Here is a 27,671-nt window from a genome sequence, read left to right on the forward strand (position 1 = left end):
GAAACCACAGGCAGTAGGGGGAGGTGGGATTAGTGCGTTCGGACTGTCGAAGTCTTATGTGGTGGGCGTCCGAACTCCTGTACTCCACCCCTCGATTTTGGGCCAGACTATGTGATTTCAAACATCCATCCGTGTCCAACCCAATGGACGTCCCCATTGAGATCTAAAGGTGTCTGGTTCAGACCCCTATGAGGGTGGAGTAGGGTCCGCATACCATGTTGGTGATGTCCTTGGGGCATATATAGACAGACTAGGCAAATTTGGCTTCTCAAATATTCATGGACGCGTCTGGGAGTGTTCATTTGAAGCCTCTATTTTTTGCACACACACTCATGCTCTCATTCCCCCTTATATGTCCGGTCACGTACATGTGACTGGTGAGGAGAAAAAAGGAGGAAGGAAAGAAAAGGGAAAATAAAGAGGAAGGTGGTCTGCATGGGTTGAATCCTATATGGCATATTGACCGGACACGGGTGGGCACTCCTTATATTGCCTCTATAATATATACTTCCTCCATTTCAAAATATAGTGCGTCCGCGCTTCCCGAGGTCCAACTTTGACCATAAATTTAACCAACAAGACCAACTGCGACGGGAGAAAATTATATAATTGAAAATTTCTTTCAAATACGAATTCACTGATATAAATTTTGCTCCCGCCGCAATCGGTCTTGGTAGTTAAATTTACGGTCAAAGTTAAAGCACGTGGATAGAGGAAGCACTACATTATGAAATGGAGGGAGTATATGGGCTGAGAACATATATGAAAATAAAGGCCAGAGGTCTGATTGTGTCAGCTTTTTGCTTCTATAATATCTTATGTCCGGTCAGTGACCCGGGCGTTCATCCGGTCAATTTTGATGGACCGGCCGTAGATGCTCTTGCCTTACCTGCCTGGGTTAGAACTTTTTTTTAAAAGAAAAAGCGGTCCTCCATTGTTGAGTCTTGATGTCGTCTTCAACATGCCATAGGCAGGATGTGGGGGGACTCAGGGCATCTCCAGCCGCGCCCCCAACAGGCCCCCCCAGGCCACTTTTTCGGCGCCGGCACCGAAAAAACGGTCCAGTCGCGCCCCCAGGACGCCGAAAATCGCCGGCTCGGATCTTTTTTCTGCCCGGCGGTCACAGGCCGAACCCGGCGCGCTGGGGAGCCGTTGGGGGCTCCGGCGCTAGGGAAAAGCACGCCTGGCCCACACCGACAGGGGAAAAGTCAAGGTTTTCTTCCCCCGGCTCGCCTCGCACCCCCCACGCCCTCGGCCACCACTAGCTATATACCGGCGACGGCCGCCGCCCTACTCCGCTAGATAGCCATTCCCCGCCGGAAAATAGCAGCACTTCGCCGCGGCAGCCCCTCCCGCAGCAGCTGGGCGTTTCCGGCCGCCGTTTCCGGCCGCGGAAGCGCGGTTTAACGGCGGGTACACGCCCACCGAGCGCAAGGTGTTTGGCGTTTTGCCTGACTCGGCGATGGACTCGGACGAGGAGGAAGAGCTCGCCGCGCTGCTGGAGGAGGAAGCCGCGGCCGACGTCCAGGAAGAAGAGCATCTCATGGTGCTCGCCGCCCTCGCCCAGCTGCTGGCGAGCAGTGAAAAGCCGCGGCGAGGTGGCTCGGCGCCGGGGCGGGTGAAAGCAAAGAACCGGCATCGTCTGCAAGGCTACTACATGCTCTACTCCGACTACTTCGCCGATGCTCCACTTCATGGTGAGAGAACATTTCGGCGCCGTTATCGGATGAGCCGAAAGCTCTTCCTCAGGATTGTGAATTCCATCCGGGAGTTCGACAACTACTTCAAGTGCAAGATGGATTGCACTGGCGCTCTTGGATTCACCTCCATCCAGAAGTGCACGACAGCGATGAGGATGCTTGCATATGGAGCTCCAAGTGATTCACTTGACGACTATGGGCGCATGGCCGAGTCCACCAGCATAGAGTGTTTCTACAAGTTCTGTCGGGCAGTGGTGGCAGTGTTTGGGCCACAATACTTGAGAACACCCAATGCGGAAGACACTGCTCGGATCCTAGCCCAGAATGCAGCAAGAGGATTTCCTGGGATGCTTGGAAGCATCGACTCCATGCATTGGAAATGGAAGAACTGCCCATTTGGTTGGCAGGGGATGTACAAAGGCGTCAAAGGCGGTTGCAGTGTGGTGCTTGAGGCGGTAGAAGCTGGCCGCTCAGCACAAGGCCGCCATCCAGTTGAGCGAGCTAAAGGTCCGTGCGCGCGACGTCGCTGATCGACGCCTCCGGTACGACGTCCACATCCCCAATCCGGCCACCACTGGCAGCCGAGGCGACCCTGCATTATTGTCTTACGTCATAGGGGTGCACCATGGGGAAGAAGAAAAAGATGAAGGTGAAGATGACGGGCCCGGCATCGGCTATCGGCTCGCAATCAGGGAACTCGTTCTTGCTGAGCCTTGCACCAAGGAGGAGTGCAGGGTGGAGCTGGTTGAATGGCTCCGCCAAACCCAAGTTTGTGGTGGTGTACCTTGGTCAAGGTGTTGGATTTATAGAAGGGTGTAAAGACTTGGACAATAAAAAGTGCCTCAAGCACATCTGCAACAACATGTTACTGCTTAAGTATCTGAGCCTGAGGAATACAGACATAACTGAGCTGCCCCGTCAAATCAACAACCTCCATCAGCTGGAAGTACTGGACATACGGCAAGAGAAAAATATTGTGGCTGCATCCACCTGGGATGTCGTGCTCCTCAAAATCAAGCGTCTGGCTGGTAGTCCAACTCCAACTGATCTTGAAAATATTGTTACTGCATACACCACCAGAGATGTTCTGCTCCTCAAACTCAAGCGTCTGCTGGCTGGTAGTCCAACTCCAACTAAAAGTGAACACGCCCGGATTCCTCGAGGGATAGGGAAAATGACAAACTTGGAGGTACTATCCACTGTCAAGGCATCACAGTATCGCGATTTCAAAGACATTGGCAAACTATGGCAGCTGAGGAAGCTGGGTGTGGTTCTTGACGACGACAAGCCAGACCACCTCACTTATTTGCTTGAAGCAATCGGTGATCTGAGTGAGTCCCTCCAGTCTCTGTCTATCACTCTAACCCACAGCAAGGGTGGCCTACCTTGCAACACAGACATAGAAGAAAACATTGGAGACAATTACTCAAACAACCCTCCGAAGCTACTTGAGAGCCTAAGAATCGACGGATACACATGCAAGGGGCAGCTTCTTCCATGGTTGCTCAAAGATAACAAGCTACCTGCACTTGTCAAGGTAACTCTGCAAAATACCTATCTGAACAAGGGTAATATGGAACACCTCGCCGAGCTGGACAACTTGTGCTGTCTCAGGCTTATGTGCCGCGCCTACACCGACAGCAGGCTCTCCTTCCTTTGTGCTAAATTCAAAAGGCTCAAGTATCTTCTCGTTGAGTGTGGCAAGCTTGATGAGATCGGCTTTGATGTTGGAGCAGCTCCTGAGCTCAGCAAGATCGTCTTGTCCTTCACCAGCATGGAGGATTCCCTATCTCCCTGTCTCTCTGGGATAAGCAATCTTATACAGTTGAAGGAGCTCGAGTTCAACCGCGATGAAATCCCAAGACAGGTGATGCAAGAAATAGCAAACCATCCAAACAAGAACCTTGCTCTTAGAAGGATCAAAGCCAGCCAGGGACAAGAAGCTAGCGCAGCTGCAGCGGCTCCTTGACTCCAGCGCAGTGCAGTGCTGCAAAGGTCGTTCCTCTCTTCTCAATTCAGTTGGGTGAAAAAGGATATTGGCCCAATTCTTTTGGCTGATTCTCCCAAAATCTTGAGAATCGACCCTCCACCCAGCTTTTCTCAGAATCTTGTACCCATAATTTTTTTACAATCCTAGATGTTCACATCCTAACTAGCTAGGATTGTAAAAAAAATACGAGTTCAAGATTCTGGGAGAAGCTGGGTGGAGGGTCGATTCTCAAGATTCTGGGAGAATCGGCCAAAAGAACTGGTCTATTGATTGATGTTGAAGGAAAGACATACATACGATCTTTCCATCCATTCATCATCGAATTCCATGTGTGGTTTGTGTGTGAGCATGTGTGGTTATTTATTATACTTGTGTGTGTACGCACGTTTAATACTTGCGCAGAAGTGCTTGAGTGCTGATGTGTGCCTTTGAGTGTGCGAGTTGGATTTGTGTGCCGTTTCTCTCCGGACCATCATGCATGGTTTCATTTTTTTCATGTAAAGTGTGATCATGTTTGTGTGCACACAATCATTTTTGTATAAAAAATATATAAATACACACCATTTTGCAATGTATTTTTTATCATCATGTCCTGTTTCCGCAGTTCTATAGCACCGTGCCTTGTCTATATATGGCCAACAAAACCACACCACAAATTCCACTGCCCAGAAAAGCCGTATCAAGTGACAAGATCAACATTTGGAAAGTCATTTGCTATGAAAAATGGATTCTTTATCCCCAGTTTACTGTCCTTACCAACCAAAGTAAACCTATAATATGATTGTGATTGTATTTGCTCTGGTTGTGATTGTATACCAATATACCATTAGAAATAAGCTTGTCATTTGTCAACCGCAAAAAAGGAAATAAGCGTGGTGATGTGTTTATTATAAGACAAGCGGGTCATTATCCATTATGTCTACTTGTTTCCCTACTGCAACAAAACCCAGATGTTGAGTATTGGTGTAATGAAAAAACAATCATTCATATCAGCATGAAAAAAATTCAGGTAGAATAATGTATAGGCCTAAATCAAACTAAAACTGCCCTTAGGAAGAAGTGACAAGTGAGAAGAGCACACATGTTTGGAAAGATCTGGAGATGCGAAAAGAGAAGCATCTGGAAGTGATAGTGGGTGTATTGGTGTAAGAATCAAAAGACTGTCATCAATAATAATAGGTTTGCAACCTTGTCTGAACTTTGGGTCTCGTTCCTATGGAATGGGACAGGTCGAGTTAACCTATGAGCTGTGGATGTGAGATAATCTAAGCCGAGGCGTGTGAAAATGCAGAGTATGACAACTGCCTAATGAACCCAGACATGTAACCGGGCCACATTGTAGTACATTCCTAGAGGATTCTTTCATCGGATACAGTTGCATCCTGGATTTTGTCGATTTTGCTTTTCAATTGCAATTCCCGGGGCACGGAAACACAAGCAAACAAAACGAAATCAGCCATGTAGTGATGTAGTAGAGAACATGAGAGCCTACGTATATATATATATATATTACCTCAATCTGAAGTTCTGAGCTGGTGTTTCCACTCCGTCTCTGTTTTTTAAACGGGGGTAGGGGTTTCCCCCTGGTTCAGTTGAGCGGGGTGTCATGTAAAATCCCCTTTGGCGACCACTCCAGGTCCGAGCAGGCCACTGCCATGGATCGGTTTTGCCATAAATCAAGAAACAGAGCAGCGAGCAAGGAAAAGTACCTCACCTGTGGCAGCAGGCGAGACAGTAGACGCACGCTCCATGGCAGTGAAGATGATATCCCTGCACTCTCTGCTTCCTGCAATCTGAAGATGGAAGCATCATCCGGAGGACGCCGCCGCAGCCGCAGGGGGGTGGCACCGTCGCCGCCGTGTTGCGCTCCTGCTGCCTCCGCGGCGTGGGCGGGACTGGGGGACTGCGGCGGCGGCGCTCCATATTTCTTTTCTGCTTCGTGGAACGGCTTCAGCATTTTTCGGGATTTTCTTTCTTTCTTTTGCGCTGTTTTTTTTCCTTTCATTGGGCCAAAGGGAGTCAAAGGGCCTCCTCCACATCCTTTCTTTCTTTCATTGGGCCAATAGGGAGTCAGTCCCCTGCATGGGCCAAGGGGGCTGCTCCACATCTTTTTTTTTCTTTGATTGGGTCACAGGGAAAAATAAATGCACACAGATTTTTTTGAGGGAATAAATGCACACAAGTTAATTAGAGGTTTCTTTGTAATCTACGCTCTAAGTAGACCGACTGCAATTACATAAACTATGTTGCATTGGGCTCCTATATATGTTGTGTTGGCTCCTACTGGGTCCCAAAAAAACCACCAACTCAATAAGTCGGTTCTTCGCGAAAGTCATGTTCGGCTCCCGAGCTCATTTGAGCTCGGGATGAACAGTAAAATCGAAAAAAATTGAAAAATATTTCAAAAAATTCTGAATTTTTTTGGGTGGAAACATTGACAAAAATTCTCAGTGCTTGCAAAATTTCATCCAAAAATGACATTAGTACAAGTCGTGGCAAAAAAACAAAATCAGTAGTCGAAAATGTTTTTGGAAATAACATTTTTGGAGCATCAATTTTGTTTTTTTTCTGCGACTTCCACAAACGTTATTTTGTCATGAAATTTTGTGAGCTGTGAGAACTTTTGTCAATGTTAGCACCCAAAAAAATTCAGAATTTTTTGAATTATTTTTAAATTGTTTTCGGGGTTACTGTTCACCTGAGCTCATTTGAGCTCGGGCTCAAATACATCACGTCCGGTTCTTCCTATTAGCATTAAATAGTACCACCTCGTCCCCTTAGATTCAAAACTACCAATCTATATACGTCTTGGAGTTACCTATTATCGATCAAACTCAATAAAACCGGCTTGGAAATCAATAAGCGAAAGATGAGGATGATGGCATCAGAATAAGAGAATGAGCCAGGTGAAAAGAAAGAAACAATAGCTATCCTATGTGGGGTATTAAGTGGTGCGCAATTAAACGGTTTGGTATAATTAAAGGAGGTTGCACGTTGTGCATGTTAGGATTCAATACGTGGTGCGTAATTAAACGAAGTACGGGACATACTGAAATATGTGGACACATGAGACGGGTAATAATGTCTCCTGTTACAACGTTAAATCCTTTAAACCACAATGTAAGAACTGGCAGTATTTTCTTTTAAGTCAGCCCCAAAGGAGTTTGATTTGTTAAAAAAGAGTTATTCGATTAATATATTTAAACGAGACTAAAACTATCACAACAACCCGCATAGGGAAACACCGTCCAACCTGGCCACCCACATGAATGCAAATATGCCGCAAAGAAGGAAAAACATGGTTGACGCTATCACTCAGCGACTCCAACTTGTCCATCGACTTCCACCAACGAAGCCCTTGTGGCAACAGACGGCAAGGCGCATGCCAAACAGACGACCACCCACGTTGGTCGGTGTCCAGATAGCTCCAACACAAGCAACGAACCTTGCTGGAGAAAAAGCATGGAAATTCAATTTAAATCAAAATGTAAGAACTGGCGGTATTTTCTTTTAAATCAGCCCCAAAGGAATTCAATTTGCTAAAAAGAGTTGTTCCATTAATACATTTAAAATCAGACTAAAACTGTGACAACAAGCCACATAGGGAAACAACGTCCGACCTGGCCACACACACGAATAAAAATATGCCACCAAGAAGAAAAACATGGTTGAGGTTATCACTCGACGACTTCAACTTCACCATTGACTCCCAACAAGAAAGCCCTCATGGCAACAAACGGCGGGGCCCATGCCAAGCAAACGGCCACCCGCGTTGGTCGGTGACCAGACAGCTCCGACACAAGCGACGAACCTTGCGGGAGAAAAAACATTGAGCATGTGCTTAGCAAGCCATCACACCCGAACCCCGCCCCCGTGCGATGGTCACCACCAACACCCCTCCTCCGTAGCTCCGACTCCACAAAGACAAGCTGAGGCACTAAGGAGGACCCCTCAAACATGCCGGGAGACATCGGCTTCCAAACCCCGTCTCTCCGCGAAGCCAAAACAGGAGGCCGCCCCAAACATAATGGAAATGGGGGGGGGGGGGGGTATACTTCACTGATGACGGCGATACGGAGCAGACCAGAGGCAAACCATGCATATGGAGGCTAGGGGGAAAGCAGACAGAGATTTTTTTCTTTTAACCTTAGGGATGACGTCCTAGCAGTGCCAAATGGCAAATCGCTGTGAAAACCTAGACGTGACTCCCATAGCGCCAAATAATAATGCAGGAGAAGAGACAGCATACGTAGTAGGCACATGCAAAACCGTTGTTGTCTCTATCCCCTGGGATTAGAATAACCACCTTGACAAATTCGTTGTGCATCCCTAGTTTAAGACACGCCCCATTGATAGATAGTTTTGGCTTGATGCATGCTTGGTAGAGAATCGAGTAGATCGACAGCAAAATAATCCTGTACGACCGGGTCGCATGGGGAGGCTGATAGGTGGGCCACCCTCCGACATGCTCTCTCACAAAGCGGGTCGTACAGGATTCGCCTCCAGATCGACATGCCGGCTCAACGCAGATTATATACAATAAAAAAATATGTGATCCGAAGCCGTGTGATCAGCTTAGCTGCCGAATGGTCCGTGGCACATTCGCAAAAAAAAAAAAAAAGAATGGTCCGTGGCACGTTTGATGGATCAACATGGAGGGTCTTTGGAGGGTCGTGGTAGTTAGCAGGCTGATTATTTTGTGGACGACTTGAATCCGCTACGGCCGCGTTGCACGGTCGGGTTGGGCGGCAGAGACGATAGGTGGAGGAAACCACGTGGCCCTGTCGCCTTCAGGACACTAATTCAATTCAGAAAGCCATCAACTTTAGTTTTCTTTTTAAACCATCATCATTGTGCTGACGGTTTTCAGTAAAACACTGATCGACCGATTAAAGCAGTTTGATGCAAAATCTGACACGCGGGTCCCAGTGTCAGGTGCCGCGTGACCAATGCGCGCTAACTGATCACACAAGTACCAACACCCTAAGGTTTGACCAGTCAAAATCACACACATCGTCGCGCCGCAGCGCACCGGCACCCGCATGATAGTTGGCCACCGGCAAGCCTGCCTCTCTGCGTCGCCGCCCAGCGCCATCATCGTCGCCTCCCTTCTCCTAAGGCACGCTGCTGCCACCTGCTCCTGGCCGAGCCGCCCAGCTCCGACCCAACCTGCGGCAGCAACATCGTTTCCACCGGCCGCTGTGACCATCGAGCCTACATCTAGCCTTTCTACCTCCGTCAGGGAGCACAGGCGCCGCGGTGGTTGCCAGCTTGACAGGGGGAGAGGAGAGCACGGGAACTGGCGTGGCTGTCAGGGCTCGACCAACAGAGGGACACGATGGATGGGTGGGGGGGAGCAAGTAGTGGAAGACAGCGAGGAGCGCCTCGCGGCGGGATGGGCACCGGTGCAACTCCTCGTCCAAGCTGGAACCAGGACCTCGCCGCCATTACACCGTTGGGCGGCGCGGTGGCACCACGGACTCCGATGTGGAGCTCCTTCACAACGTCGCCGGTCTGCATCGTCCACCCCCGTAGCGGCCATGGGTGAGCAACACATCCGGCAACCAGCTCACAAGGTGCTCGACATAATGCCAGAGAAGGGAAGGGGAGAAGGAGAAGGACACAAGATGTTGACAAGTGGGCCTATTTCAACTTAACGGTTCATGCAAACATTGTTGATTTTTCTTGCCACGTGATCACTTCCAGGCAGGCCATAGGCATTAGGTTTCCACTCGTCAATCAACATTTTTGAAAACTGTCAGAACAATGTTGACGGTTATAAAAACCCAAAATAGGCTGGTTTTCTAAATTAAGGTCCTCAATTATGATTTTGTTTTTTGCAATTTACTCATCGTCACATGTGTGGATAGAAAGCTTGTTTTGTGGTCGCTCGCTCTTTAGTGAACCCAATGAATTGTTATGTTTTAGCTCGCGTTAGGTTCAGCGAGCTTAAGGAAAGAGCTAACTAGTTTCATGAGCCAGTACCAAGGGCGGATTACGATTTTGCCTCCACTCTTTGGCATCTCTAGCTTTCAACTGCAGTGGCGGAGCCAGGAAAATCGGATGAGGAGGATCGAGTGTTGTTAAATATTGTTAGGGAGGCCCACTCCATCAAAAATACACCAATTTAGCAGAAAACACACACTGTTTTCATTAGTGCTAGGCTTAAATCAGTGACATGAGTGGGGAGCCTGGGCCCTGCTGATCCCCCTGTCTCCGCCACTGTCCGACTGTGTATACAAGGTCCATCGACGACAACCCATCACCTTTCGTCTCCTTTTCATTTCCATCTGCAACAGATTGGCATCTACAACAGGTTGGAGCTCCCAAGCGGGTGGAGTTGAGGAAGAATGCGTTGAACGGTCATCGTCTATTTTCTCTTGCGAAAAAAAGACCGGATATATTATAAAGGTTCACAAATAAATACAAGGCATACTAAACAAAACTAGAATTACATCGAGGTGTACCACCAAACAACAACCAGTGTCGTCAGGACCAGCCGTCGACACACCGCACCTCTACCAAACCCCTATTAGCCTTGTCGATGACAACCGGAATGACCCACGGCTTGGTTACAACTAGACGAGCATTTGGTTTTTACACACCTCAAATCAACCAAGCTTACTAATTAGGAGCTGTGGCCACAAAACCCTAATTACGAGATTAAGGAAAGCCGAGCCCATCCAAATGAACTCTCCGACCACATCTCCAAGGGCGAGCAAAAGGACAACCCTACCCTTTTCGGTACACCAACAAGACAACCAATCCTCCCGTTGAGCAGGCGCGCACGTACTGCGAACTACTCATCCAAAAAAGATCCCCTTTTTATTTCATTTCATTTCACCACCACCAACAACTCTCGATTGATTTGGTCCCATGCGATACAAAATTGATTGATTGATTGATCGATCCATCATTTTCCGTTCCTCCTTTAATCCTCTGACCAAATCGCCCACCGACCGCTTCCTCCCCCATCCCCCATCCCCATCCCATCACCGCAATGCCGTGCTCGTCTTCAATGGAGGTCGCCAGCGCGTCACGGTCGACCCTGTGATCCGGGCACTGTCGACCCTGTGATCCGCCGCATCGCCCACTCCCCGTCCCCCGTCCCGGCCCTCCACCCGCGTCCGCTGCGGCCGGCGGCAAGGGTCGGCCAGCCCGAATCGAGCTTGTTCACGGCCGGAGAGCGGGGCGAGGTCCGGTCCGGTCCGGGGTGCCGCGAGCGGTCCAGCGGGAGCAGAGTGCTCTGCCGGCCGGCGGTGGCGGAGCCCGGCCTCGGTTGAGCTCGTGGAGGTGGGATTGGGGTTGGGACTCCATCGGCGGTGAGCAATCCCAACAGATCCAGGTGGTGGTGGTGACTCGGTCCCCTTCCTTCTTACAGCTGCTAGAGCTAGCCAGGTACTACCCTTCTTCTTCTCTGTTACTCCCATACTTCACGAGTAGTCTTTTATTGCTACCAAAAATTCAAAATTTGTCTCAGATATGTGAAATGATATCCATTGCCGAGTCTACATTAGTTAGAAAAGAACATGCCAATCTTGTTTGCCGAGAGAGCCTGCTGAATCAATAAAAATGAGTGCCAATACTCCTTAATCACTTTGGAAGACATCGAATCGCATAACTTTGGATGGGATTTCTTTACTGTTTACATTTCCGGATGGCTTTTCTACATTTTGGATTTGATTGTTGTGCATGCCAGGAATGGCGACTAAGGAACAAACTCAGGTTTTGTTTTTTGGAATTGTTGCAGGGGTCGACGACGAGGGGAACCAATACAAAAAGCAGGCTTCATTTGGTGGTAGATTGATATTGATAAAGTTGCATATATAGTTGTACCACGTTAGACTTCCGGACAAGAATATGTTTGGGATCCAACCCAGGGATGTGTCCGATGACGATTTCAACCCGAGGAGGAGGAGGTGGTCATTGTGGACCACGCCACCTGCATCCATGCCCACCACCAGCCACACTAGCACGCCCCGGAAGGGCCATGCCAACACCTACCACATGTCGGTCAAGTTTGAAGATCTCTGCGGCTTCATGGTGGAGGGCAATGTGGACGATGTCAACGTGCTGAACGAGGTGAGGGAGAGGATAAGGGAGCAAGGGAGGGTGTGGTGGGCGCTGGAGGCAAGCAAGGGCGCAAACTGGTACCTCCAGCCGAGGATCTCCTCCAACGGTGGCCAGGGTGTGATTAGTGTCACGTCTCTCAAGCTATCAGTGCTCACAAATACAGTTACATTGAGGAGGCTGATCAGGAAGGGGGTGCCGCCAGCGCTGAGGCCGAAGGTATGGCTGTCGGTGTCGGGTGCAGCCAAGAAACGATCGACAGTGCCTGAGACATACTATGACGAGCTGATCAGGGCCACGGAGGGGAAAACTACGCCGGCCACTCGCCAAATCGACCATGTAAGTACATACCTTTCCGCATACCAGGAGCAAATTAAGAGTACATACATCTCTTTCTAGAGAATAAGTGTATGCCTTGTTTAAATTATTAATGAGCAACATCCTGGAAGCAAGCATCAGATGGATTCATCCATATGAATAATTGGTTTTCATATGCTTCATTGGTTTGAGGGTGTTTCAAGCAGCATTCTCCTATTCATACTTGTCGTTTGCTGCAAAGGCCCTTTTTGTAGTTGATCTACTTTGTTTTGATCTTAATATGTAGCTTTATACTGTTCTATCCAGATTGTTGTCCTCACTTATCAGCATATATTGGGCTTTATATAAACTAGTTTGGTGAATCTGTGAAGTAAAATGGATGCTTTGCCATTATAGGATCTCCCTCGCACCTTCCCCTGCCATCCCTGGTTGAACAGTGAGGAAGGCCAGGCATCTCTTCGACGTGTACTTGTTGGGTACTCATTCCGTGATTCTGAAGTTGGATATTGCCAGGTAGCCGCCGTGCCAGGTTCTTGTTCATTAACTGTAATTTGTCTCACATAGAACCTCCTAACAGCATGTACTACAGGGTTTGAATTATGTCGCCGCTCTGCTGTTGCTCGTTATGAAGACAGAGGAAGATGCATTTTGGATGCTGGCCGTACTCTTGGAAAATGTTCTTGTCAGTGATTGTTATACTGATACTCTTTCTGGATGCCATGTTGAGCAGAGAGTATTCAAAGATCTGCTAGCCAAAAAATGCCCCAGGTATTTTTTTTCCCTTCAATTTTTATGCTAGTATTTCTCAGTGAGAATCATGCCGTGATTGTGAACTATATTCGATTTTCCAAATGGTACAGGATTGCTGCTCATCTTGAAGCAATGGGCTTTGATGTTTCACTTGTTGCCACAGAATGGTTCTTATGTCTCTTCTCCAAAACATTGCCTTCGGAGGTTAGACAGTAGTTTACTTATTGCTTGGTACCAGTGTTTATCTAGCCTGTCAATGATTTGTCCAGAACTTACTGTAAAGCCATTTCACAATTACCATTTTTGTTGTTGTGAACAGACAACCCTTCGGGTGTGGGATGTTCTATTCAATGAAGGAGCAAAGGTCTTGTTCCATGTCGCTCTAGCAATTTTCAAGGTGTGTACCAAGAAAATCTGCTCTTTCCATGTTTTCCCAAAGTGTTTGGGTTCCTTCTGCTTGTTTGGCATTACTCCATTACCATGTTTCATAAGTTATTGAATATCTGCAGATGAGAGAAGACGATCTTCTACGCATCCAACATATTGGTGATGTAATTGATGTTCTGCAGACAACTGCCCATCACCTATACGAGCCAGATGAACTGCTCACGGTAAATATTCGCCCTTTTGTACCCACAGATACATTGAAGTAGTCAGGATGATGCACAATGTTATAAGCGTACTGAGCTGGAACACCAAGAAATTACAGTAAACTGAAAGTCGCCCGTAATTTGGAGTAGTTTGCATGCTTCAAAGCATTTAATTGCCAATATTGGAGTCTGACCTATCCATGTTTACCGTTTTCTTTCCTAGTTTGCTTTCGATAAGATTGGCTCCATGACAACGAACACGATCACGAAAGAAAGGAAACGGCACGAGACGGTGGTCATGGCGGAGCTCGACCAAAGAACCAGACGGCTGGGGTCGCTCAAGATGGATGCATGATGCGCAGAAAAAACATGTTGAGAGGCTTAGCTGAAGCCCTGTGTGTTTTGAAGGAAAGGCGAGACGACACTGTGAGTTTGCACTCAGTTCCTGGTCAGACTGGATTCTGCGACGAGTAAAAAACCCACTCGTGGTCCACTGAAAACAGGAATGTATTATGGGAAGTTGCCAAAACTGCAAATGTGGGTTTGTTTTTGGGACCTTCATATTTGTGTGTTTCTGTGCGTGTGCACGATGCCGTGGGAGCAGGTTCTGCCGCTGGTTGAAACCTGTACGAATCCGATGCTTGTCGGCGGCGCTCATGGCATTTGCTTGATTTGTAGTCCCGATTTGTTGTATGTGTGAAATGGAGCTAAAAAGATTTCTTGTGTTTTTACTAGTAACTTGATCTTGCTTCTGGCTTGAAGTTGTGACATGGATTTGATGTGGTTGACAGTTGAGAAAGCCAGGTTGTGAAGGTGTCCAAATTCTCAGTGTTTATGGCATTTGATTTGACCTAGAAAACTGAGCTGTAGGATTGTGTTTAGAAGCCGTATCTAGTGTTCGTTTATTTTTGGTGTTAATTACCAAACGTTCAAGTAAGCTACCATTGCAAGTGTAAGCAAGCAAATCAGAGTGGCGCAGCGGAAGCGTGGTGGGCCCATAACCCACAGGTCCCAGGATCGAAACCTGGCTCTGATATGTTTTTTTTATGTGATTTTTTACTGTCGGCCTCAGCTCAATATGATTGCGCTTTTTTTTCCAGGGAGTATGATTGGCCTTGATGATGAGCAGTTGCGTGCATGGCCCAGTACGACGTGCCTCCTCTTCCTGACGTCACCCGAAATTATTTTCTTCTCCTCATTTTTACTTTATTTACATTTTATGCATACCCCTAAAAAAATTTAAAATTAAATGCATATATTTTTAAAACCTAAATTTATTTATAGAATTTAAAATCATGAGCTTGAAAAAAAATCTTAACATAGTATAAAAATTTGTTACACAGTTTAAAGAAATGATGATATAACTTTCAAAAAAATGTTTCTGATAATGAACTAATATTCTCATGTTTCAAGAAAATGCATGTAATTAAACCTGCGTGGAAGCTGAGGAACCTACTGATGTAAAATATTCATAAACATATTTAAAATTTGTGAACATTTTAAAAATTTATGAATATTTAAAAAAACCCGAGGGAATAAAAAATCCGTCTGATGTAAAATCTCGGCCGAAAATTAAAAAGCGTCTGTAAATCATTGTACTGTACACCAAAACTGATTGGACCGTATGGATCGTTCTCCTTCCGAACAGAGCGACGGAAATGAAAAACTGGCTGATGTAAATATCGGTCGGGAAATAAAAACCTCATGTAAACCATCGAACTATACACCAAAACTGATCGGACCGACGAACCAACATGTGGTTGGATGGTAAGGAGGACAGTGGTATCCCCCGCCCACCAGAGTATAAGTCCTAAAATTAACATTGGTGCTCGCATTTTTCTGGATTTATTTAGGTTTCCGGCGATGTTCGTTCAGTGGGAGGAGACGTCCTCGTCGAGTACGAGGCGCCTATGATGACTTCAGAAAATCTGAAGATGCTATGTCGGCTCAGTCTCTCGAAGGTGCTCATAGGGGTGTGTATGAGTTTTTTTTAAGCAAAGGTAGCTAGGCTTTTATTAATTGGTAAAGATGTTTATAGGAAAAGCTATTGGGTCACTTCTGACGTGCCCAATCAAAGATGCCGACTCTAGGGAAGAGAGACACCTGACCTAGCTAGCCTATGAGCTTCAAAATTAGAAGCTCGAGGTTCAAACAAAAAATTATTGTAATTAGACATTGTAACAGTTTGCAACTAATCTTTGAGAACACTCCCATAGTTTCCTTCAACCCCTTGGCGAGTATGATTGATGACCTGTTTGCAATCTGATGCGGTCTGAAAATGCTGCCTGCCCAAGTCTTCTGCCAACGATAAAGCCTCTCGGCAGGCTAAAGCTTCTAGGAGTAGCAGGATCAGCGATGCCATGAATCACTAGCACTGAAGACCCAATATAGTAACCATCTTGGTCTCGACAAAAGATGGTCTCGATAAATTGTTGTTGTTGTGCCTACATTGTGCTCCAATGATAATCCCGCATCAACATTAATTTTTATTTGTTCTGCAGCCACTAGTAGAAAAAGACTCATTTGTCCCGGTTCTAGGGGGCCTTTAGTCCTGGTTCTGGAACAGGGACTAAAGGGTCAGGACTAAAGGCCCCCCCCATTTAGTCCCGGTTCTGTTACGAACCGGGTCTGGAGCTCCACCTTTAGTCCCGGTTGGTAACACCAATTGGGACTAAAGGAAATTTTACGATTTTTTTATTTTTTTTTATTTTTCCCGATTTTCAAATTTCTGAATTATTTTACAATTTAATCTCTAATCACCCCTCATCACTGCTCAATTTAATTTCCTGGCTTTATTCTCCATCATTTCCAAGTCTGCACTTGTTGTTTTCCTGACAATAGTAAGATGTCAATCCTATTAACCCTCAGGAGTTTAGCTTGAGCATGAAGTCACACGTTTCACTGTTTGAGTCTGAAACTATTATTCTAAAAAACAATAATTATTTAGTAACACTAATATTTCTTGAATAAGTAGTTTGACCACAGTTTGACCAGATTTGACAAAAAATCAAAAAAACCAAAATAATTATTTAGTAACACTAATATTCTTGAATAATTATTTAGTAAGACTAATACTTCTTGAATAAGTAGTTTGACCATAGTTTGACCAGATTTAACCAAAATTCAGAAAAAAACTAAAATTTGAGCATAACTTTTTTCCTTTTAGAGTTTGAGGATTCTAAAAATTTGCAAAACGGCCTATGGAGGTCAAAATCGGATGCGGATTTTCGTGCTAAACATTTTGATATATTATACTTTTTTTCCGACATCATATGCAAAAGTTATAGCCGTTTTACCTTTTCATAACACTTTTTTTTGCAAAACATGTCCAAATTTAAGTTTTTTTTAATTTTTCTAACTAGTAGATGTAGTAATATAACTACATCTCGAAGGATTTTATTTTTTGAAGTTTTTATCATTTTCTTTTATTTATTCCAAAACTGAAATGACGATACACGGGGGGGGGGGGGGGGGGGGGGGTAGAGTTTGAGACACGAACCCCTTTAGTCCTGGTTTGAGACACAAACCGGGACTAAATGGCATCGCACCCTTTAGTCCCGGTTCGTGTCTCAAACTGGGACTAAAGGTCTCATTTGAACCGAGACTAATGCACACATTAGTCCCGATTCGTAAAGCAACCGGGACTAATGTGTATATTGAGCTGTGACCGAAGCCCTGTTTTCTACTAGTGAGCAGACATGATCCAACGATGTTGCCCATTATTGCATGTAGTCCGAATCATACCACGTGCTTCTGGTGTTCCCGAAAGTCGATCCAACTCCGAGATAAAGCATGAAACAAATCTATGTGTTTGATAGGGACTCTAATTAATCCCCTCATGAATAAGTTTCCTTCTCGCATACCATATTGCCCAAAGAGTGATTGACATCTGTGTGAATTCATCATGACTAGGACATCTATCATAGAAAAGAGTCAGTTCTTCACATCTAATTCTGTTGTTGCGATCATGTGTTCCAAAAGGTCATGGTCCACTAAAACCCATACACAACGCGCCATGGTGCACTCAATGAGGCTATGACGCCATGAATCTTGAGCCCCACATGCAAAACACTAGTCATGGTGCGACATTTTCCTGTGATTTCGAACATCCTCTGTTGGCAACGAATTATTTGACAATCTCCATAAGAAAACTTTTATCAGCATAAGTAGGGTGTGCATGAGTGCGTTTATAGAAACGAATGTGTTCGTGTATGTGAGCGACTTCGATTGGACCGTAGAGGTCGTTCTCCTACCGAACAGAGCGCACTATAGCTTATGGGCCGTCCTTACCCTCGCATAAAATGGAGGAGTCAGGAAGGAGAGCTCCTCTTCGGCGCCCTCAGTGCCGCTTACGGCAGAGGGCGCCTGAAGGTGCGTGATAGTGGGCCAGCCCAGCATTGCTCGCGTCCATATGCTAAAAAAAGAAACATCAAGAAAAATATGAAAGAACTAGGATTCGAACCCACATGCCATTGCGAGGAAATTGCCGCAGTGATCATTGCACCACGATGAATTTGATGTGTTTGATCCGAGAATAGTTTATATGACCATTGTTTCCATACCAGTATATTCTTTTTAAAGAAAAAGTAAATTTGAAAAAGAAAACACATTTTTTGAAAGTTGATCGATTTTTAAAAAAATCATGGATTTTCAAACAAATGTCCACAAAAATCGAAAATATCTCATCAATTATGAAAAAAAGTTCACCGGATTTTGAAGAAAAAATCATGGATTTTAAAAAAAGGTCATCGATTTTTATAGAAAAAGTTAAAAAAAGTTCACCAGATTTTGAAAACCGTTCACCGATTTTAGTAGAAGTTCATCGATTTCATACTAATTTGGAATAAGTTCAGGTATTTGAAAAAAGTTCATCGATTTTGATAAAAAAAGTTCATCCTGAAGCTTTATTATTAGGTAGATATAATGTATCTGCAAAAAAAAGCTTAATGGACCATCTTACCGTCACATGTGGTTCGCGTGTCGATGGAAAAAGATTAATAAGGCCCAGCGTGAAGCAGGGCTCATTGGAATCTCTATATAGACGGCACATTGCAATTTGAATATCCTATTCCCCGCTTATAAAACCTGACGAAACTAAAAAACAAGATGATTTAAAAATTTAGTAACATTTCTTTCATATTCATTAACATTTTTTAAATTTTGTGAACATTTTATGAACAGTTTTTAGAAACCCGACAAAACTAAAAGACCGGCTGATGTAAAAATTTAGGAGCATTGTTTTCATATTTGTAAACATTTTTACAATTTGTGAAAGTTTTCAAATTTATGAACAATTTGTTTTATGAAACCTGACTGAACTAAGAAACTGGCTGATGTAAAATATCGGTTGGGAATTATCAACCGTGTGTATACTATTTATAGCTTATAATGGGCCGTCCTAAACATTGCAATTCGGCCGTCCTAAACATGCTTTTCGTGTTCATTTAAAAAGTCAAGAATATTCTTTTGAAATTTCTAGAACATTCATAATAACATAGGATCATTTTTTATATTTCTAAACATTTTTAAAATTTGTGAACGTTTCCAAATATATGAACATTTTTTTTATAAAACCTGATGGAACTAAAAACCGGCTGATGTAAAATATCGGCCAGAAACTAAAAACCGTGCGATCCAATTTCTCCGGTCCCACCCGTCAATCTCGGGGGCCAGAGGGGAAATTATCAAATGGAGAAGGAAAGTGTGGCTTATATGATCCAATTTCTCTTCTCCTGCCAACGGAGCGCACTATAGCTTAATGGGCCGTCTTTCGCGTAAAGATTAATAAGGCCCAGCCCGAAGCAGCATCGGCGATTAGGAATAAAAAGGAGGAATCGGGCAGGCCTCGACCGTGGACGGCGACTTAGGGTTAGCTTCATCGGCCTTGGCGGCGACGGCGACGACGACGGCGGGGAATTGGGATTCATGGCGTGTGTAGGGGAGGAGGAGTTGAGTTGGGAGGACCTCTTCTTTAACAAGGCGGCGATGCTGGCCGCGGCGCAGGAGGAGGAGGAGGCGGAGAAGGAGAAGGCGCGGGAGGTAGAGGAGAAGGCGCGGAAGGCGGCGGAGAACCGGCGGCGACGCCTAGCGCACCAGCAGGTCAAGGCATCCATCCTGGAGCACGACCCCAAGACGAAGCGCAAGGTCTACACCCGCTACTCCTTCAACGACTTCTCGGTCTTCGACATCAACGCCGAGTGTAAGTCCGCCATCAAAACCTAGATCCCGACCTGATTCTATTTCAAAGGCATACATTTCCAACTGTGTATGTATGTATGTATTTATGTATGTTTCTTTCAAGTTGTTTTCACGATTGCTAGCCTGATTGCTGGAATCCCCCATACATACATATCTACTTATGTTTAGAACAATTGCACAATGTTCAGTCCCATATTTCACAATTCAGAACAATTGCACATGATGTGTTGTTGATTACTGCTCATTTATTGGCAAACATGATTTGAAAACTGAATTTCTTGCAGTATGAATATGAATAGGAAATCTGAATTGTATCCTTGTAGTGCTGCTGCGGTGCATTTTATGCTTTACACAATTCTTTTTGCCCCTCACAACTAGCTTATGCTTTTGTTTTTACATCGCAGCGCCTATCCCTCCAATGCGATACACCAAGAGGTGTGTAAATGGTTTGGAACTCCAAGACACTGCAAACATACTTACTGTCAAGATAGTCTCCTCGGATAAAGGCTTCCCAATCGATGTGTATGGCACTATCATCGCTAGAGACAACATCGACCACAAGTGCATGTACCTCTTTAACCGCACCAGGGACAATTGCCAACCTATCAAGTCAAGGGTACGTACGTCTTTGCTTCAAAATCACTGCTTATGTGCCTCTTGATTTTATTTAGTTTGTAACTCTGTTGCATATTCCGTTGCAGGCATTATTGGTATTTGGATTTTCATAATCTAATCTTTTCAGCTATTGCTTTTCACAGGATGAAAATTTGATCTTAACTGGCCCAGTTCGAGGTCTGGTATTACTTGATTTCATATATCTGGAGATAGATCTTAAAATCAAGGTTGGCGAGGAGCCTCTCGGCGAGCAAATCAGCAAGGGTTTGCTTATGATTGATGGACGAGTTCTGCCTAGAGACGAAAAGGTTGCTGTTGCACATCAAACTCTTGAGAGCTGGTTTAGTATTGTGGACGTGAGGTATGCAACTCTTCTTAATGCTGTTGAGGGTACGTTCGAGATCAAGTTACTTGAGGGACGATTCTGTGGAAAGATCATGGCTGGCATCGAGGGCATTCAACCTAGGATTGTGATTTATAATAGCAAGGAAGACGGTGTGGTGTCTTGTGAAGGACGTACAGATATCACACTCCGGCGGCGAGTCATGACCCTCCGTCTGAATGGTATGCTCACAGTTGGCTTTGCAGTCTGTGGTGGTTGTGGTGCTGCTACTAGAAAACAGAAAGTTGAATTCACACCACAGCACCGTGGTGAAGAGAAAAATGAGATTTCTTGTGGTACTGCCAAGCTTCAAGTGAAGGTCTTCTGGTCCTTGATGGACTATAGGCCGTAATCCTGTAGCAACATGACAAGCTAAGTTGTGGTGTTATCATGCTTCAAATGTCCAGGTACACCTACGGCCTACATCGAGATATCTCCCAGACCACCCGGGTCCAATGTCCAGGAGAAGAGAGCATCAACATTTTGCAATAGCAGCATCACACAGGACATTCAAGGACATCTAACCAACTCAGGAAGATGAAAATAAAGGAAGCTCATGTGTGTGGCTGTGCGTATTGTACAAGTTACTGTGCGCATTCTAGCTAGCTGGTGTGTCGATCGAAACGAGTTGCTATATACAGGTTGCCACGCGCGGCGCAGTTGCTTCTTCCCTGCAGCCCTGGGTTTGTGGGTTCCAAGTCCTACTCTAGTCGGAAGGCTCATGTGTGAGTCCAGTATACTCCAGTTACAATGAATGAATGCCTCTCACTCATATTACTCATCTGTTTTCACGGCCGAATGCCACACGCAACTATGCCTCGATCCCAACTCGACCAAGTGGGTACTCATGCTGTCCATCGTCAAGATCGTGGTGATGATGAGATGATGACGATCGATGGCAGTCTTCTACTGTGGCTGGATTCCAATCCTGTGCACACTCTGCGCCGACTGCAAGCTCCACGATGTCAGGGCCGCACAAGAGCTTCGACATCAACTCAGACACCATTTCCTTGACAATTTCTGCAACAACGACCTGAAAAGCATAAAGAAATCATTTCTTCAGAACAAGATGACCATGCATATACTAAATCCACGCAGCAAGAAAAGGGTACACATAGGTGGGTTTCCATGGCTTCACTAGGTGGTGTAGTAGCTTTTCAAAAGCACATGCATGTTTTCAACCAGTCATGGATACAACAGTTAGTCGAGAGCATCTTTTTATCCACAAGAGCAATATCTTACTAGAACTAGCAACTACTATTCCTAGAACCGCAGATGTGCTGACTGCATATCAACTTTGTCCACCTATTAGACAACCATTGGAAGCAACTTAATTGAAAACATTGGATACAGTTCAGTTCAAGAAAAAAAAATGTGAGGGAAAGGACCCAAAGAAGCAAACAGTACCCCACTCTGGACATGTACAATCATTAATCATCAGATATGGCACTGTAACTGATCTCTAAGGTGCAATAACCACAAAGATCACATGTTGTAGACGTAACAATTACCTCCCGAAAATATGGGATTTCTACTAAAGGTCGAGGAGATTATCATATCAATACTGATCACTTGCAGCATTGTCCCTCCATATAGTAGGATCGATCACATAACCAAAGCTACCAGGACAGAAACACTACGTATAATCTGTTTCTGAGATTGAAATTTAAGGCGAAAAAGATACTTGTACTTGTAGAAAATAATCAGACTGGCACACTCACTAGCACATGCAACACATGCTGATGGCAAAGTACCAACCTGCCCGGGTGAATTTTGTAAGGTACAAACAATCTTATTTGTTGACATGATTTTTAGGCAACTGAAGAGATGTACCTCTTCTGGTGCTGAATATCTACACAGTACTGCACTGATTTCATTAGAGTTTCCCTGAGTGATAGCAACAGTTCCAACCGAACCATGTGGAATTATTTTCATCCCACCAGAGCATGCTCCCACCATTGAAGCATCCTGAGAAGACAGCATCTCAGTTACATGAATAAACTAGCATATGACTCAAGAAAGTACATCAAAAAAATATGTATGCACTAACACATGGATTTGGACACAATCTGGAAATTTTGCATTGTGGTCATCATACTACAAGTGCTGTGGTTGCCTATAATACATCAAAGTTTTGACAGAAAACAGTGGTCCATATGCTGTCATTCGATAGGGGACCTTTTGGTATGCAAAGAGTTGCTGTAAAATTAACTACAACAGTGCGATACACATGAGTTTTGCCTTTTGAAGAAAAGAAACAATACTATCTTGTTACAAAACAAAGGTGCAATGCTAGAACAGGGGAAAATCAGTTAATGTTCTAATATAAAATGGTAGTGTTTTTTTTTAAACATCAAGGGCCCTGCAAAAAATTGGATGGTGCTCCAAGAGTAAGAGCTGTCCTAGTTGCACATGTAAACAACATATGAACCAACTAGTGTGATAGTGCTCTTGTTAAAGAGAATGTCATACCAGCACTTTGTTTTGTCGCTTCGGGACATAAGCCAATACCGGGGCTTGGTAGAACCATGTCTTCTCCTTATTATCTTCGACAAGGCTTCTGTAATCTTCTTCATCGTTGTCCTGACCTTGGTCACCCCTCTCGTTATCATCAATGTGATCATCATTGTTGTTGTGATTTTTCTTTCCTTCCTGCTCAAGCATCCTTTTCTCTGCAACAGCATCTTTATTTGTGGCCAAGGCGATGAAATTCATTATATCATTGAATGAATATATCCCTGATGTTAAGACTGAAGTGATACTGAAAGAATCCTCTCCTTTTTTACTGATCTTGGAGTATAGGTCCCAACTGGTCAAATGGAAAGAAATTTTTTTGTATTCCTGGTCCTCTTGCACTGGACTGTCCAAAACAATATCCAAATTGCCGGAATAAAAGCTTCTGAGGTTGAATTGTTGCAAAAAGTAGAATCGAGTGGACTCAGGTACTGTGATGATTGTCCTACAAAGTGATCTAATAAGCTGCCCCTCCGTTGTGGTACCTCCAAAGCCAGCAAGATTGTTGTACGTATCGCATTGACCTCTAAAACCAACAATTAACTCCAAGTAGTTCTGGCTAATTGCATTATAGTTTCCAGCAAATGGCAACTTATGTACATACATATCTTTAGCAGCTTGGCTAATTCCTATAATCGTTGCATCATTAAAGACACGCCAGATCTCATTATAATCGAAGCCTATGAGATAAAAGCTGCTGAAGTTGTGAATGAGTTTTATCGGTTTGCTGTCCTTCATTGGAACATCCTCGTCACCGAGATCGGTAGGAGGGTATAAAACAACCACAAAATACTTTTCCTTATTGACTGGCAATTAAGGTATTTTATGGACATTAAAATTTCCTCTGGAAGTGTTGATGCTGTCTTTGTTGGTGATAAAGTTTGTTCCACCAGTCTCATTTGATGATTCCCTGATAACAAGTCTTTTCAAATTAACCATCATTGAATGATAAGACCTTGTCATTTTTACTGGATCCTTGTATAATCGGAACTCAACATGAGGAGCATCCTAAAAAAATACAATGAAGGAAATTTTAAAGTAAATAAAAAATGTGAACATTTACAAAATGCACAAATAACTAAAATCATTAACAAAACTAACAACAGGTTTAATGTGATTTTGTATGTAAAAAGCATGAAATTGGTAGCAAAAAAATGTTAGTCCAAGCACACAAACATTTTTAGTCCAAATTACTTCGCTATAGAGCTAAATGAAGATGCAATGGTAACCCTCTCCCAAACACCACTCCTATGTGGGTGATCCAACATACGGACTACAATACCTCCTAACAAATAGATTCATCCGATTTTCACATGTCCTAACTCAAGCCATTTGTTGAGATGTCCTAGCTCAAGCCAAATTGATTTCATCCTTTGAGAAGAGAAGATAGGCGTGCTTGCCTAGATTGTAGGGTGATACTTGGCCCAGTTGCCAACTGATTCCATGCATACAAACTCACTCACCAGTGGCCCAGTTGGAATGAATTTCAAGCAGCTGTCATGTCTGAATTTGATGTCAATGTGCACAAAAACAAGATGAAAGAGCTCATGTTACTCAAAAAGACAGAGACAATAGCTGAGTATAAAAGGGAATTTTCTCAACTGACTTATCAGCTTTGTTGTATAAAAATTCAGTTAGTGACACTCTTGGTTACCAGATTTGTTACCAACTACAGTCAGTGAAGCAGCTACACTGGAGCTTCAGTTACCAGCTACAGTCAGTGAAGCAGCTACTTATGCAGGCATTCAGGAAGAAATTCTAGCTAGAAGCAAGCATGTTAAGTGGTCCACCAATAATGCTCAGGTTCAGAGAGGAGAATATAGATCCCGGTCTGTAGGAGTTGGAGAGTTATGGAAAGCAAGACAACTGAAAGAGTTTAGAAGAGCCAATGGTTTGTGCTACAGTTGTAGAGATAAGTATACACCTAATCATACCTGTACTAAACCAAATATTTGGCTACACTGCTACAGTACAAGCCATGCAATGTGAAGGGCCTACAATCTTATCTGATGAGATATTGGATGCAGTAGAAGAACAAGAAGCTGCTCTGAAAGAAATCCAACTGTCTGTTAATGCTATTGAGGGCTCTGATTGGCAATCAAGTGGTGTTGATCTTGTTGGATTCTGGTAGTACTCATAGCTTTATTGACACTGCATTACTCTCCAGATTGCAAGTGACTCCATAGAGGTTACCAGTAGCTTTACAGGTCAGGGTGGCAAATGGGAATATGCTACAGCGTACATCTAAAGTACCAGATATCCATTGGTGGATTCAAGGCCACACTTTCAACTATTCTTTGAAGTTACTGGATTTGGGAGGGTATGGCTTGATACTAGGCATGGACTGGTTAGAGCAGTGGGGAGAAATGGGTGAAGTTTCAGTACCAAGACTAAATGATCATTTTACAAGGAATTACACCTACAACAAGTGCTGCATTGCAAGAGTGTACAACAGGCAATGAAATGGCATCTGGGGAATGACATGTGAGCTACTGCCTTGATCACACCAGTTTGTACAACAATATGGCATCATTGCAAAACCATTAGCTCAGTTACTGCAGAAAAATAGTTCTATCTGGTCTGACAGTGCGTTTTTGACAAACTGAAACTGGCCATGTCCACTACCCCTGTTCTGGTGCTACCTGATTTCACTCAACAATTCACCATTGAGACCGATGCTTTGCTCCACTGGAATTAGAGCAGTACTGCTTCAAAACGGATATCATGTAGCTTTTTACAGCAAAGCTTTGGGCATAAAAAGTCAACAACTCTCCATTTATGAAAAAGAGTTTCTGGCTATCATGATGGCTGTGGAGTAATGGAGAGCTTATCTACAGAGAGGGCCCTTTATCATTAAAATAGATCACCAGAGCTTATGCCAATTAGGAGATCAGCTGCCGACTTCTTACCTACAGAGAAAATCTATGACCAAGCTAGTAGGGTTGCAATTCCAGTTTCACTACAAGAAAGGCAGTGAGAACATTGTGGCAGATGCCCTGTCTAGGGTTGGGCATTTGCTAGCTGCCATTTCTACTTCCCAAAGCCAACCTGTATGGTTACAAGAAGTGTAAATTCTTATGCAGTGTCTTTCTACTTCAGGCCAGGCAGATTCTGACGAGGATGCAAACCAAACAGGCCCCAATTCTACCAAAAACCCTAGGTGTGGGTCTTCTCTGGAGCCTCACAGTTCCATGGCGATTAAATTAAAGAAATAGCACAACAAAGCGAACTAGGAGAAGGCGTAGGGAATGGGATTTTCTCACCTTCCATGGCCGATTTGGGGGCCGAGAAGTGCCGCGCAGCAGCACCATTCCGGCGGGCGAAGCGGATGGAAACCACAAATTGAATCCTGCTGCGGATCGAGGGTCAGACGCACCAGGTCCTCCACGCACTCCTTCCCGCCGCCGCAGCCGCCGCTGCCACCGATCCCGCCGCCGCCCACCGGAGAAATCACAGCAACCGGACCCTGTGGAGAAAGGGTGGGGAAGCACGCGTGTGTTGGGGTTTCGTCGGTTTCGGTCGGTGTGCTTGGGTCGGTCCAGTTTTTTTTTCAGGCACTAAGGAGAGGTACAAACGGCCCCTCAAACACCAGACGTACCACGGGCCGGCCTGCCTGGCCCGGCCAAGGTGGCACCTCTGAAAACGTTTATTTTACATATACGTTTAACCATTTTTAAATACATGATTAAAAAGTTTTAAATGTCGCCTAGACTTTTTGAAACACACGAATCAGCCTTTGTTTCTGAATCAAGCTAAAGATAGTTTCACTTTATGTTAACATTTTTAAAATTCACGATTTTAATTTTTATCTATCTATTTTTAATTATCCAAATATGTAAGTGGCACACCATATGGTCAGGGCTGGTCCAATATATTTTTGGGCCCGGGGCGATGTAAAATAATTGTTTTTCATATTAAACTTTTATACTTATTTTAAACTAAGTGTATCATAATATGTAATTAATATTTTTTATTACTTAGCCACATAAAATGTTTTCAAATAACATTTATATTATTATTTGGTATGCATCTGTAATGTATATAATTGAATATTTTAATTTTACAAAATGAAAAATTTATGATGTACCAAAACTTTTCTTTACTGTTAAGACAATCTTTCATATTTATTTTTCTTATATTGCATAAACGGTGTAGTGTATACACATTTGCATATACATGCGTGTGTTCATATATCTTTTCATGTTATATTGAATATTATGATAGAGATTTATAAATTATAGACATACCAACAAATATTTTTATAGCAATTTCTAGTGTATATTAGGTGGTCATATTCATGGAAACTTCTAGGGCATAGAAAATGTGGCCTGCATGATAGGTTCAGTAATTCGAAGAACCAAAAATGTTGTTGATTATACTTTTACGCATGATTCGATTACCTAATGTGCTCGTCCAGATTCACTTGGTTTACTTTGGTGCAAATCAGATGCCTAGACGTTTATCAAATTAAAAATTGTGCATTGGTTTAAACATTGAAATCGATATATCATAATTTTCATTATGATACTAAGACATGCATTGTA

The 27,671-nt window shown here is 44.1% G+C and overlaps 2 protein-coding genes and 1 pseudogene across 2 annotated transcripts; all 3 read left to right on the forward strand.

The window, feature by feature from the left end:
• The first annotated feature begins 10,479 nt into the window (after positions 1-10,479).
• LOC123185934 (growth hormone-regulated TBC protein 1) lies at positions 10,480-14,152 on the forward strand. The gene is made up of 8 exons (XM_044597743.1): positions 10,480-11,088; positions 11,441-12,099; positions 12,475-12,591; positions 12,668-12,846; positions 12,939-13,032; positions 13,148-13,225; positions 13,338-13,439; positions 13,642-14,152. Exons 2-8 carry the CDS (start codon positions 11,551-11,553, stop codon positions 13,771-13,773), a joined length of 1,251 nt encoding a protein of 416 aa, XP_044453678.1. The 5' UTR covers positions 10,480-11,088; positions 11,441-11,550; the 3' UTR covers positions 13,774-14,152.
• A 5,211-nt stretch (positions 14,153-19,363) lies between these two features.
• Positions 19,364-21,366, forward strand: LOC123070920 (uncharacterized). The gene is made up of 3 exons (XM_044494362.1): positions 19,364-19,617; positions 20,021-20,232; positions 20,375-21,366. The coding sequence occupies exons 1-3, from the start codon at positions 19,404-19,406 to the stop codon at positions 20,963-20,965; spliced, it is 1,017 nt and encodes a 338-aa protein (XP_044350297.1). The 5' UTR covers positions 19,364-19,403; the 3' UTR covers positions 20,966-21,366.
• Positions 21,367-24,570: 3,204 nt separating this feature from the next.
• The window catches only part of LOC123042490 (elongation factor 2-like), a 42,892-nt pseudogene continuing 39,791 nt past the window's right edge, over positions 24,571-27,671 (forward strand).

This window comes from Triticum aestivum, chromosome 1A, assembly GCF_018294505.1.
Source record: "Triticum aestivum cultivar Chinese Spring chromosome 1A, IWGSC CS RefSeq v2.1, whole genome shotgun sequence".
Classification (NCBI taxonomy): domain Eukaryota; kingdom Viridiplantae; phylum Streptophyta; class Magnoliopsida; order Poales; family Poaceae; genus Triticum; species Triticum aestivum.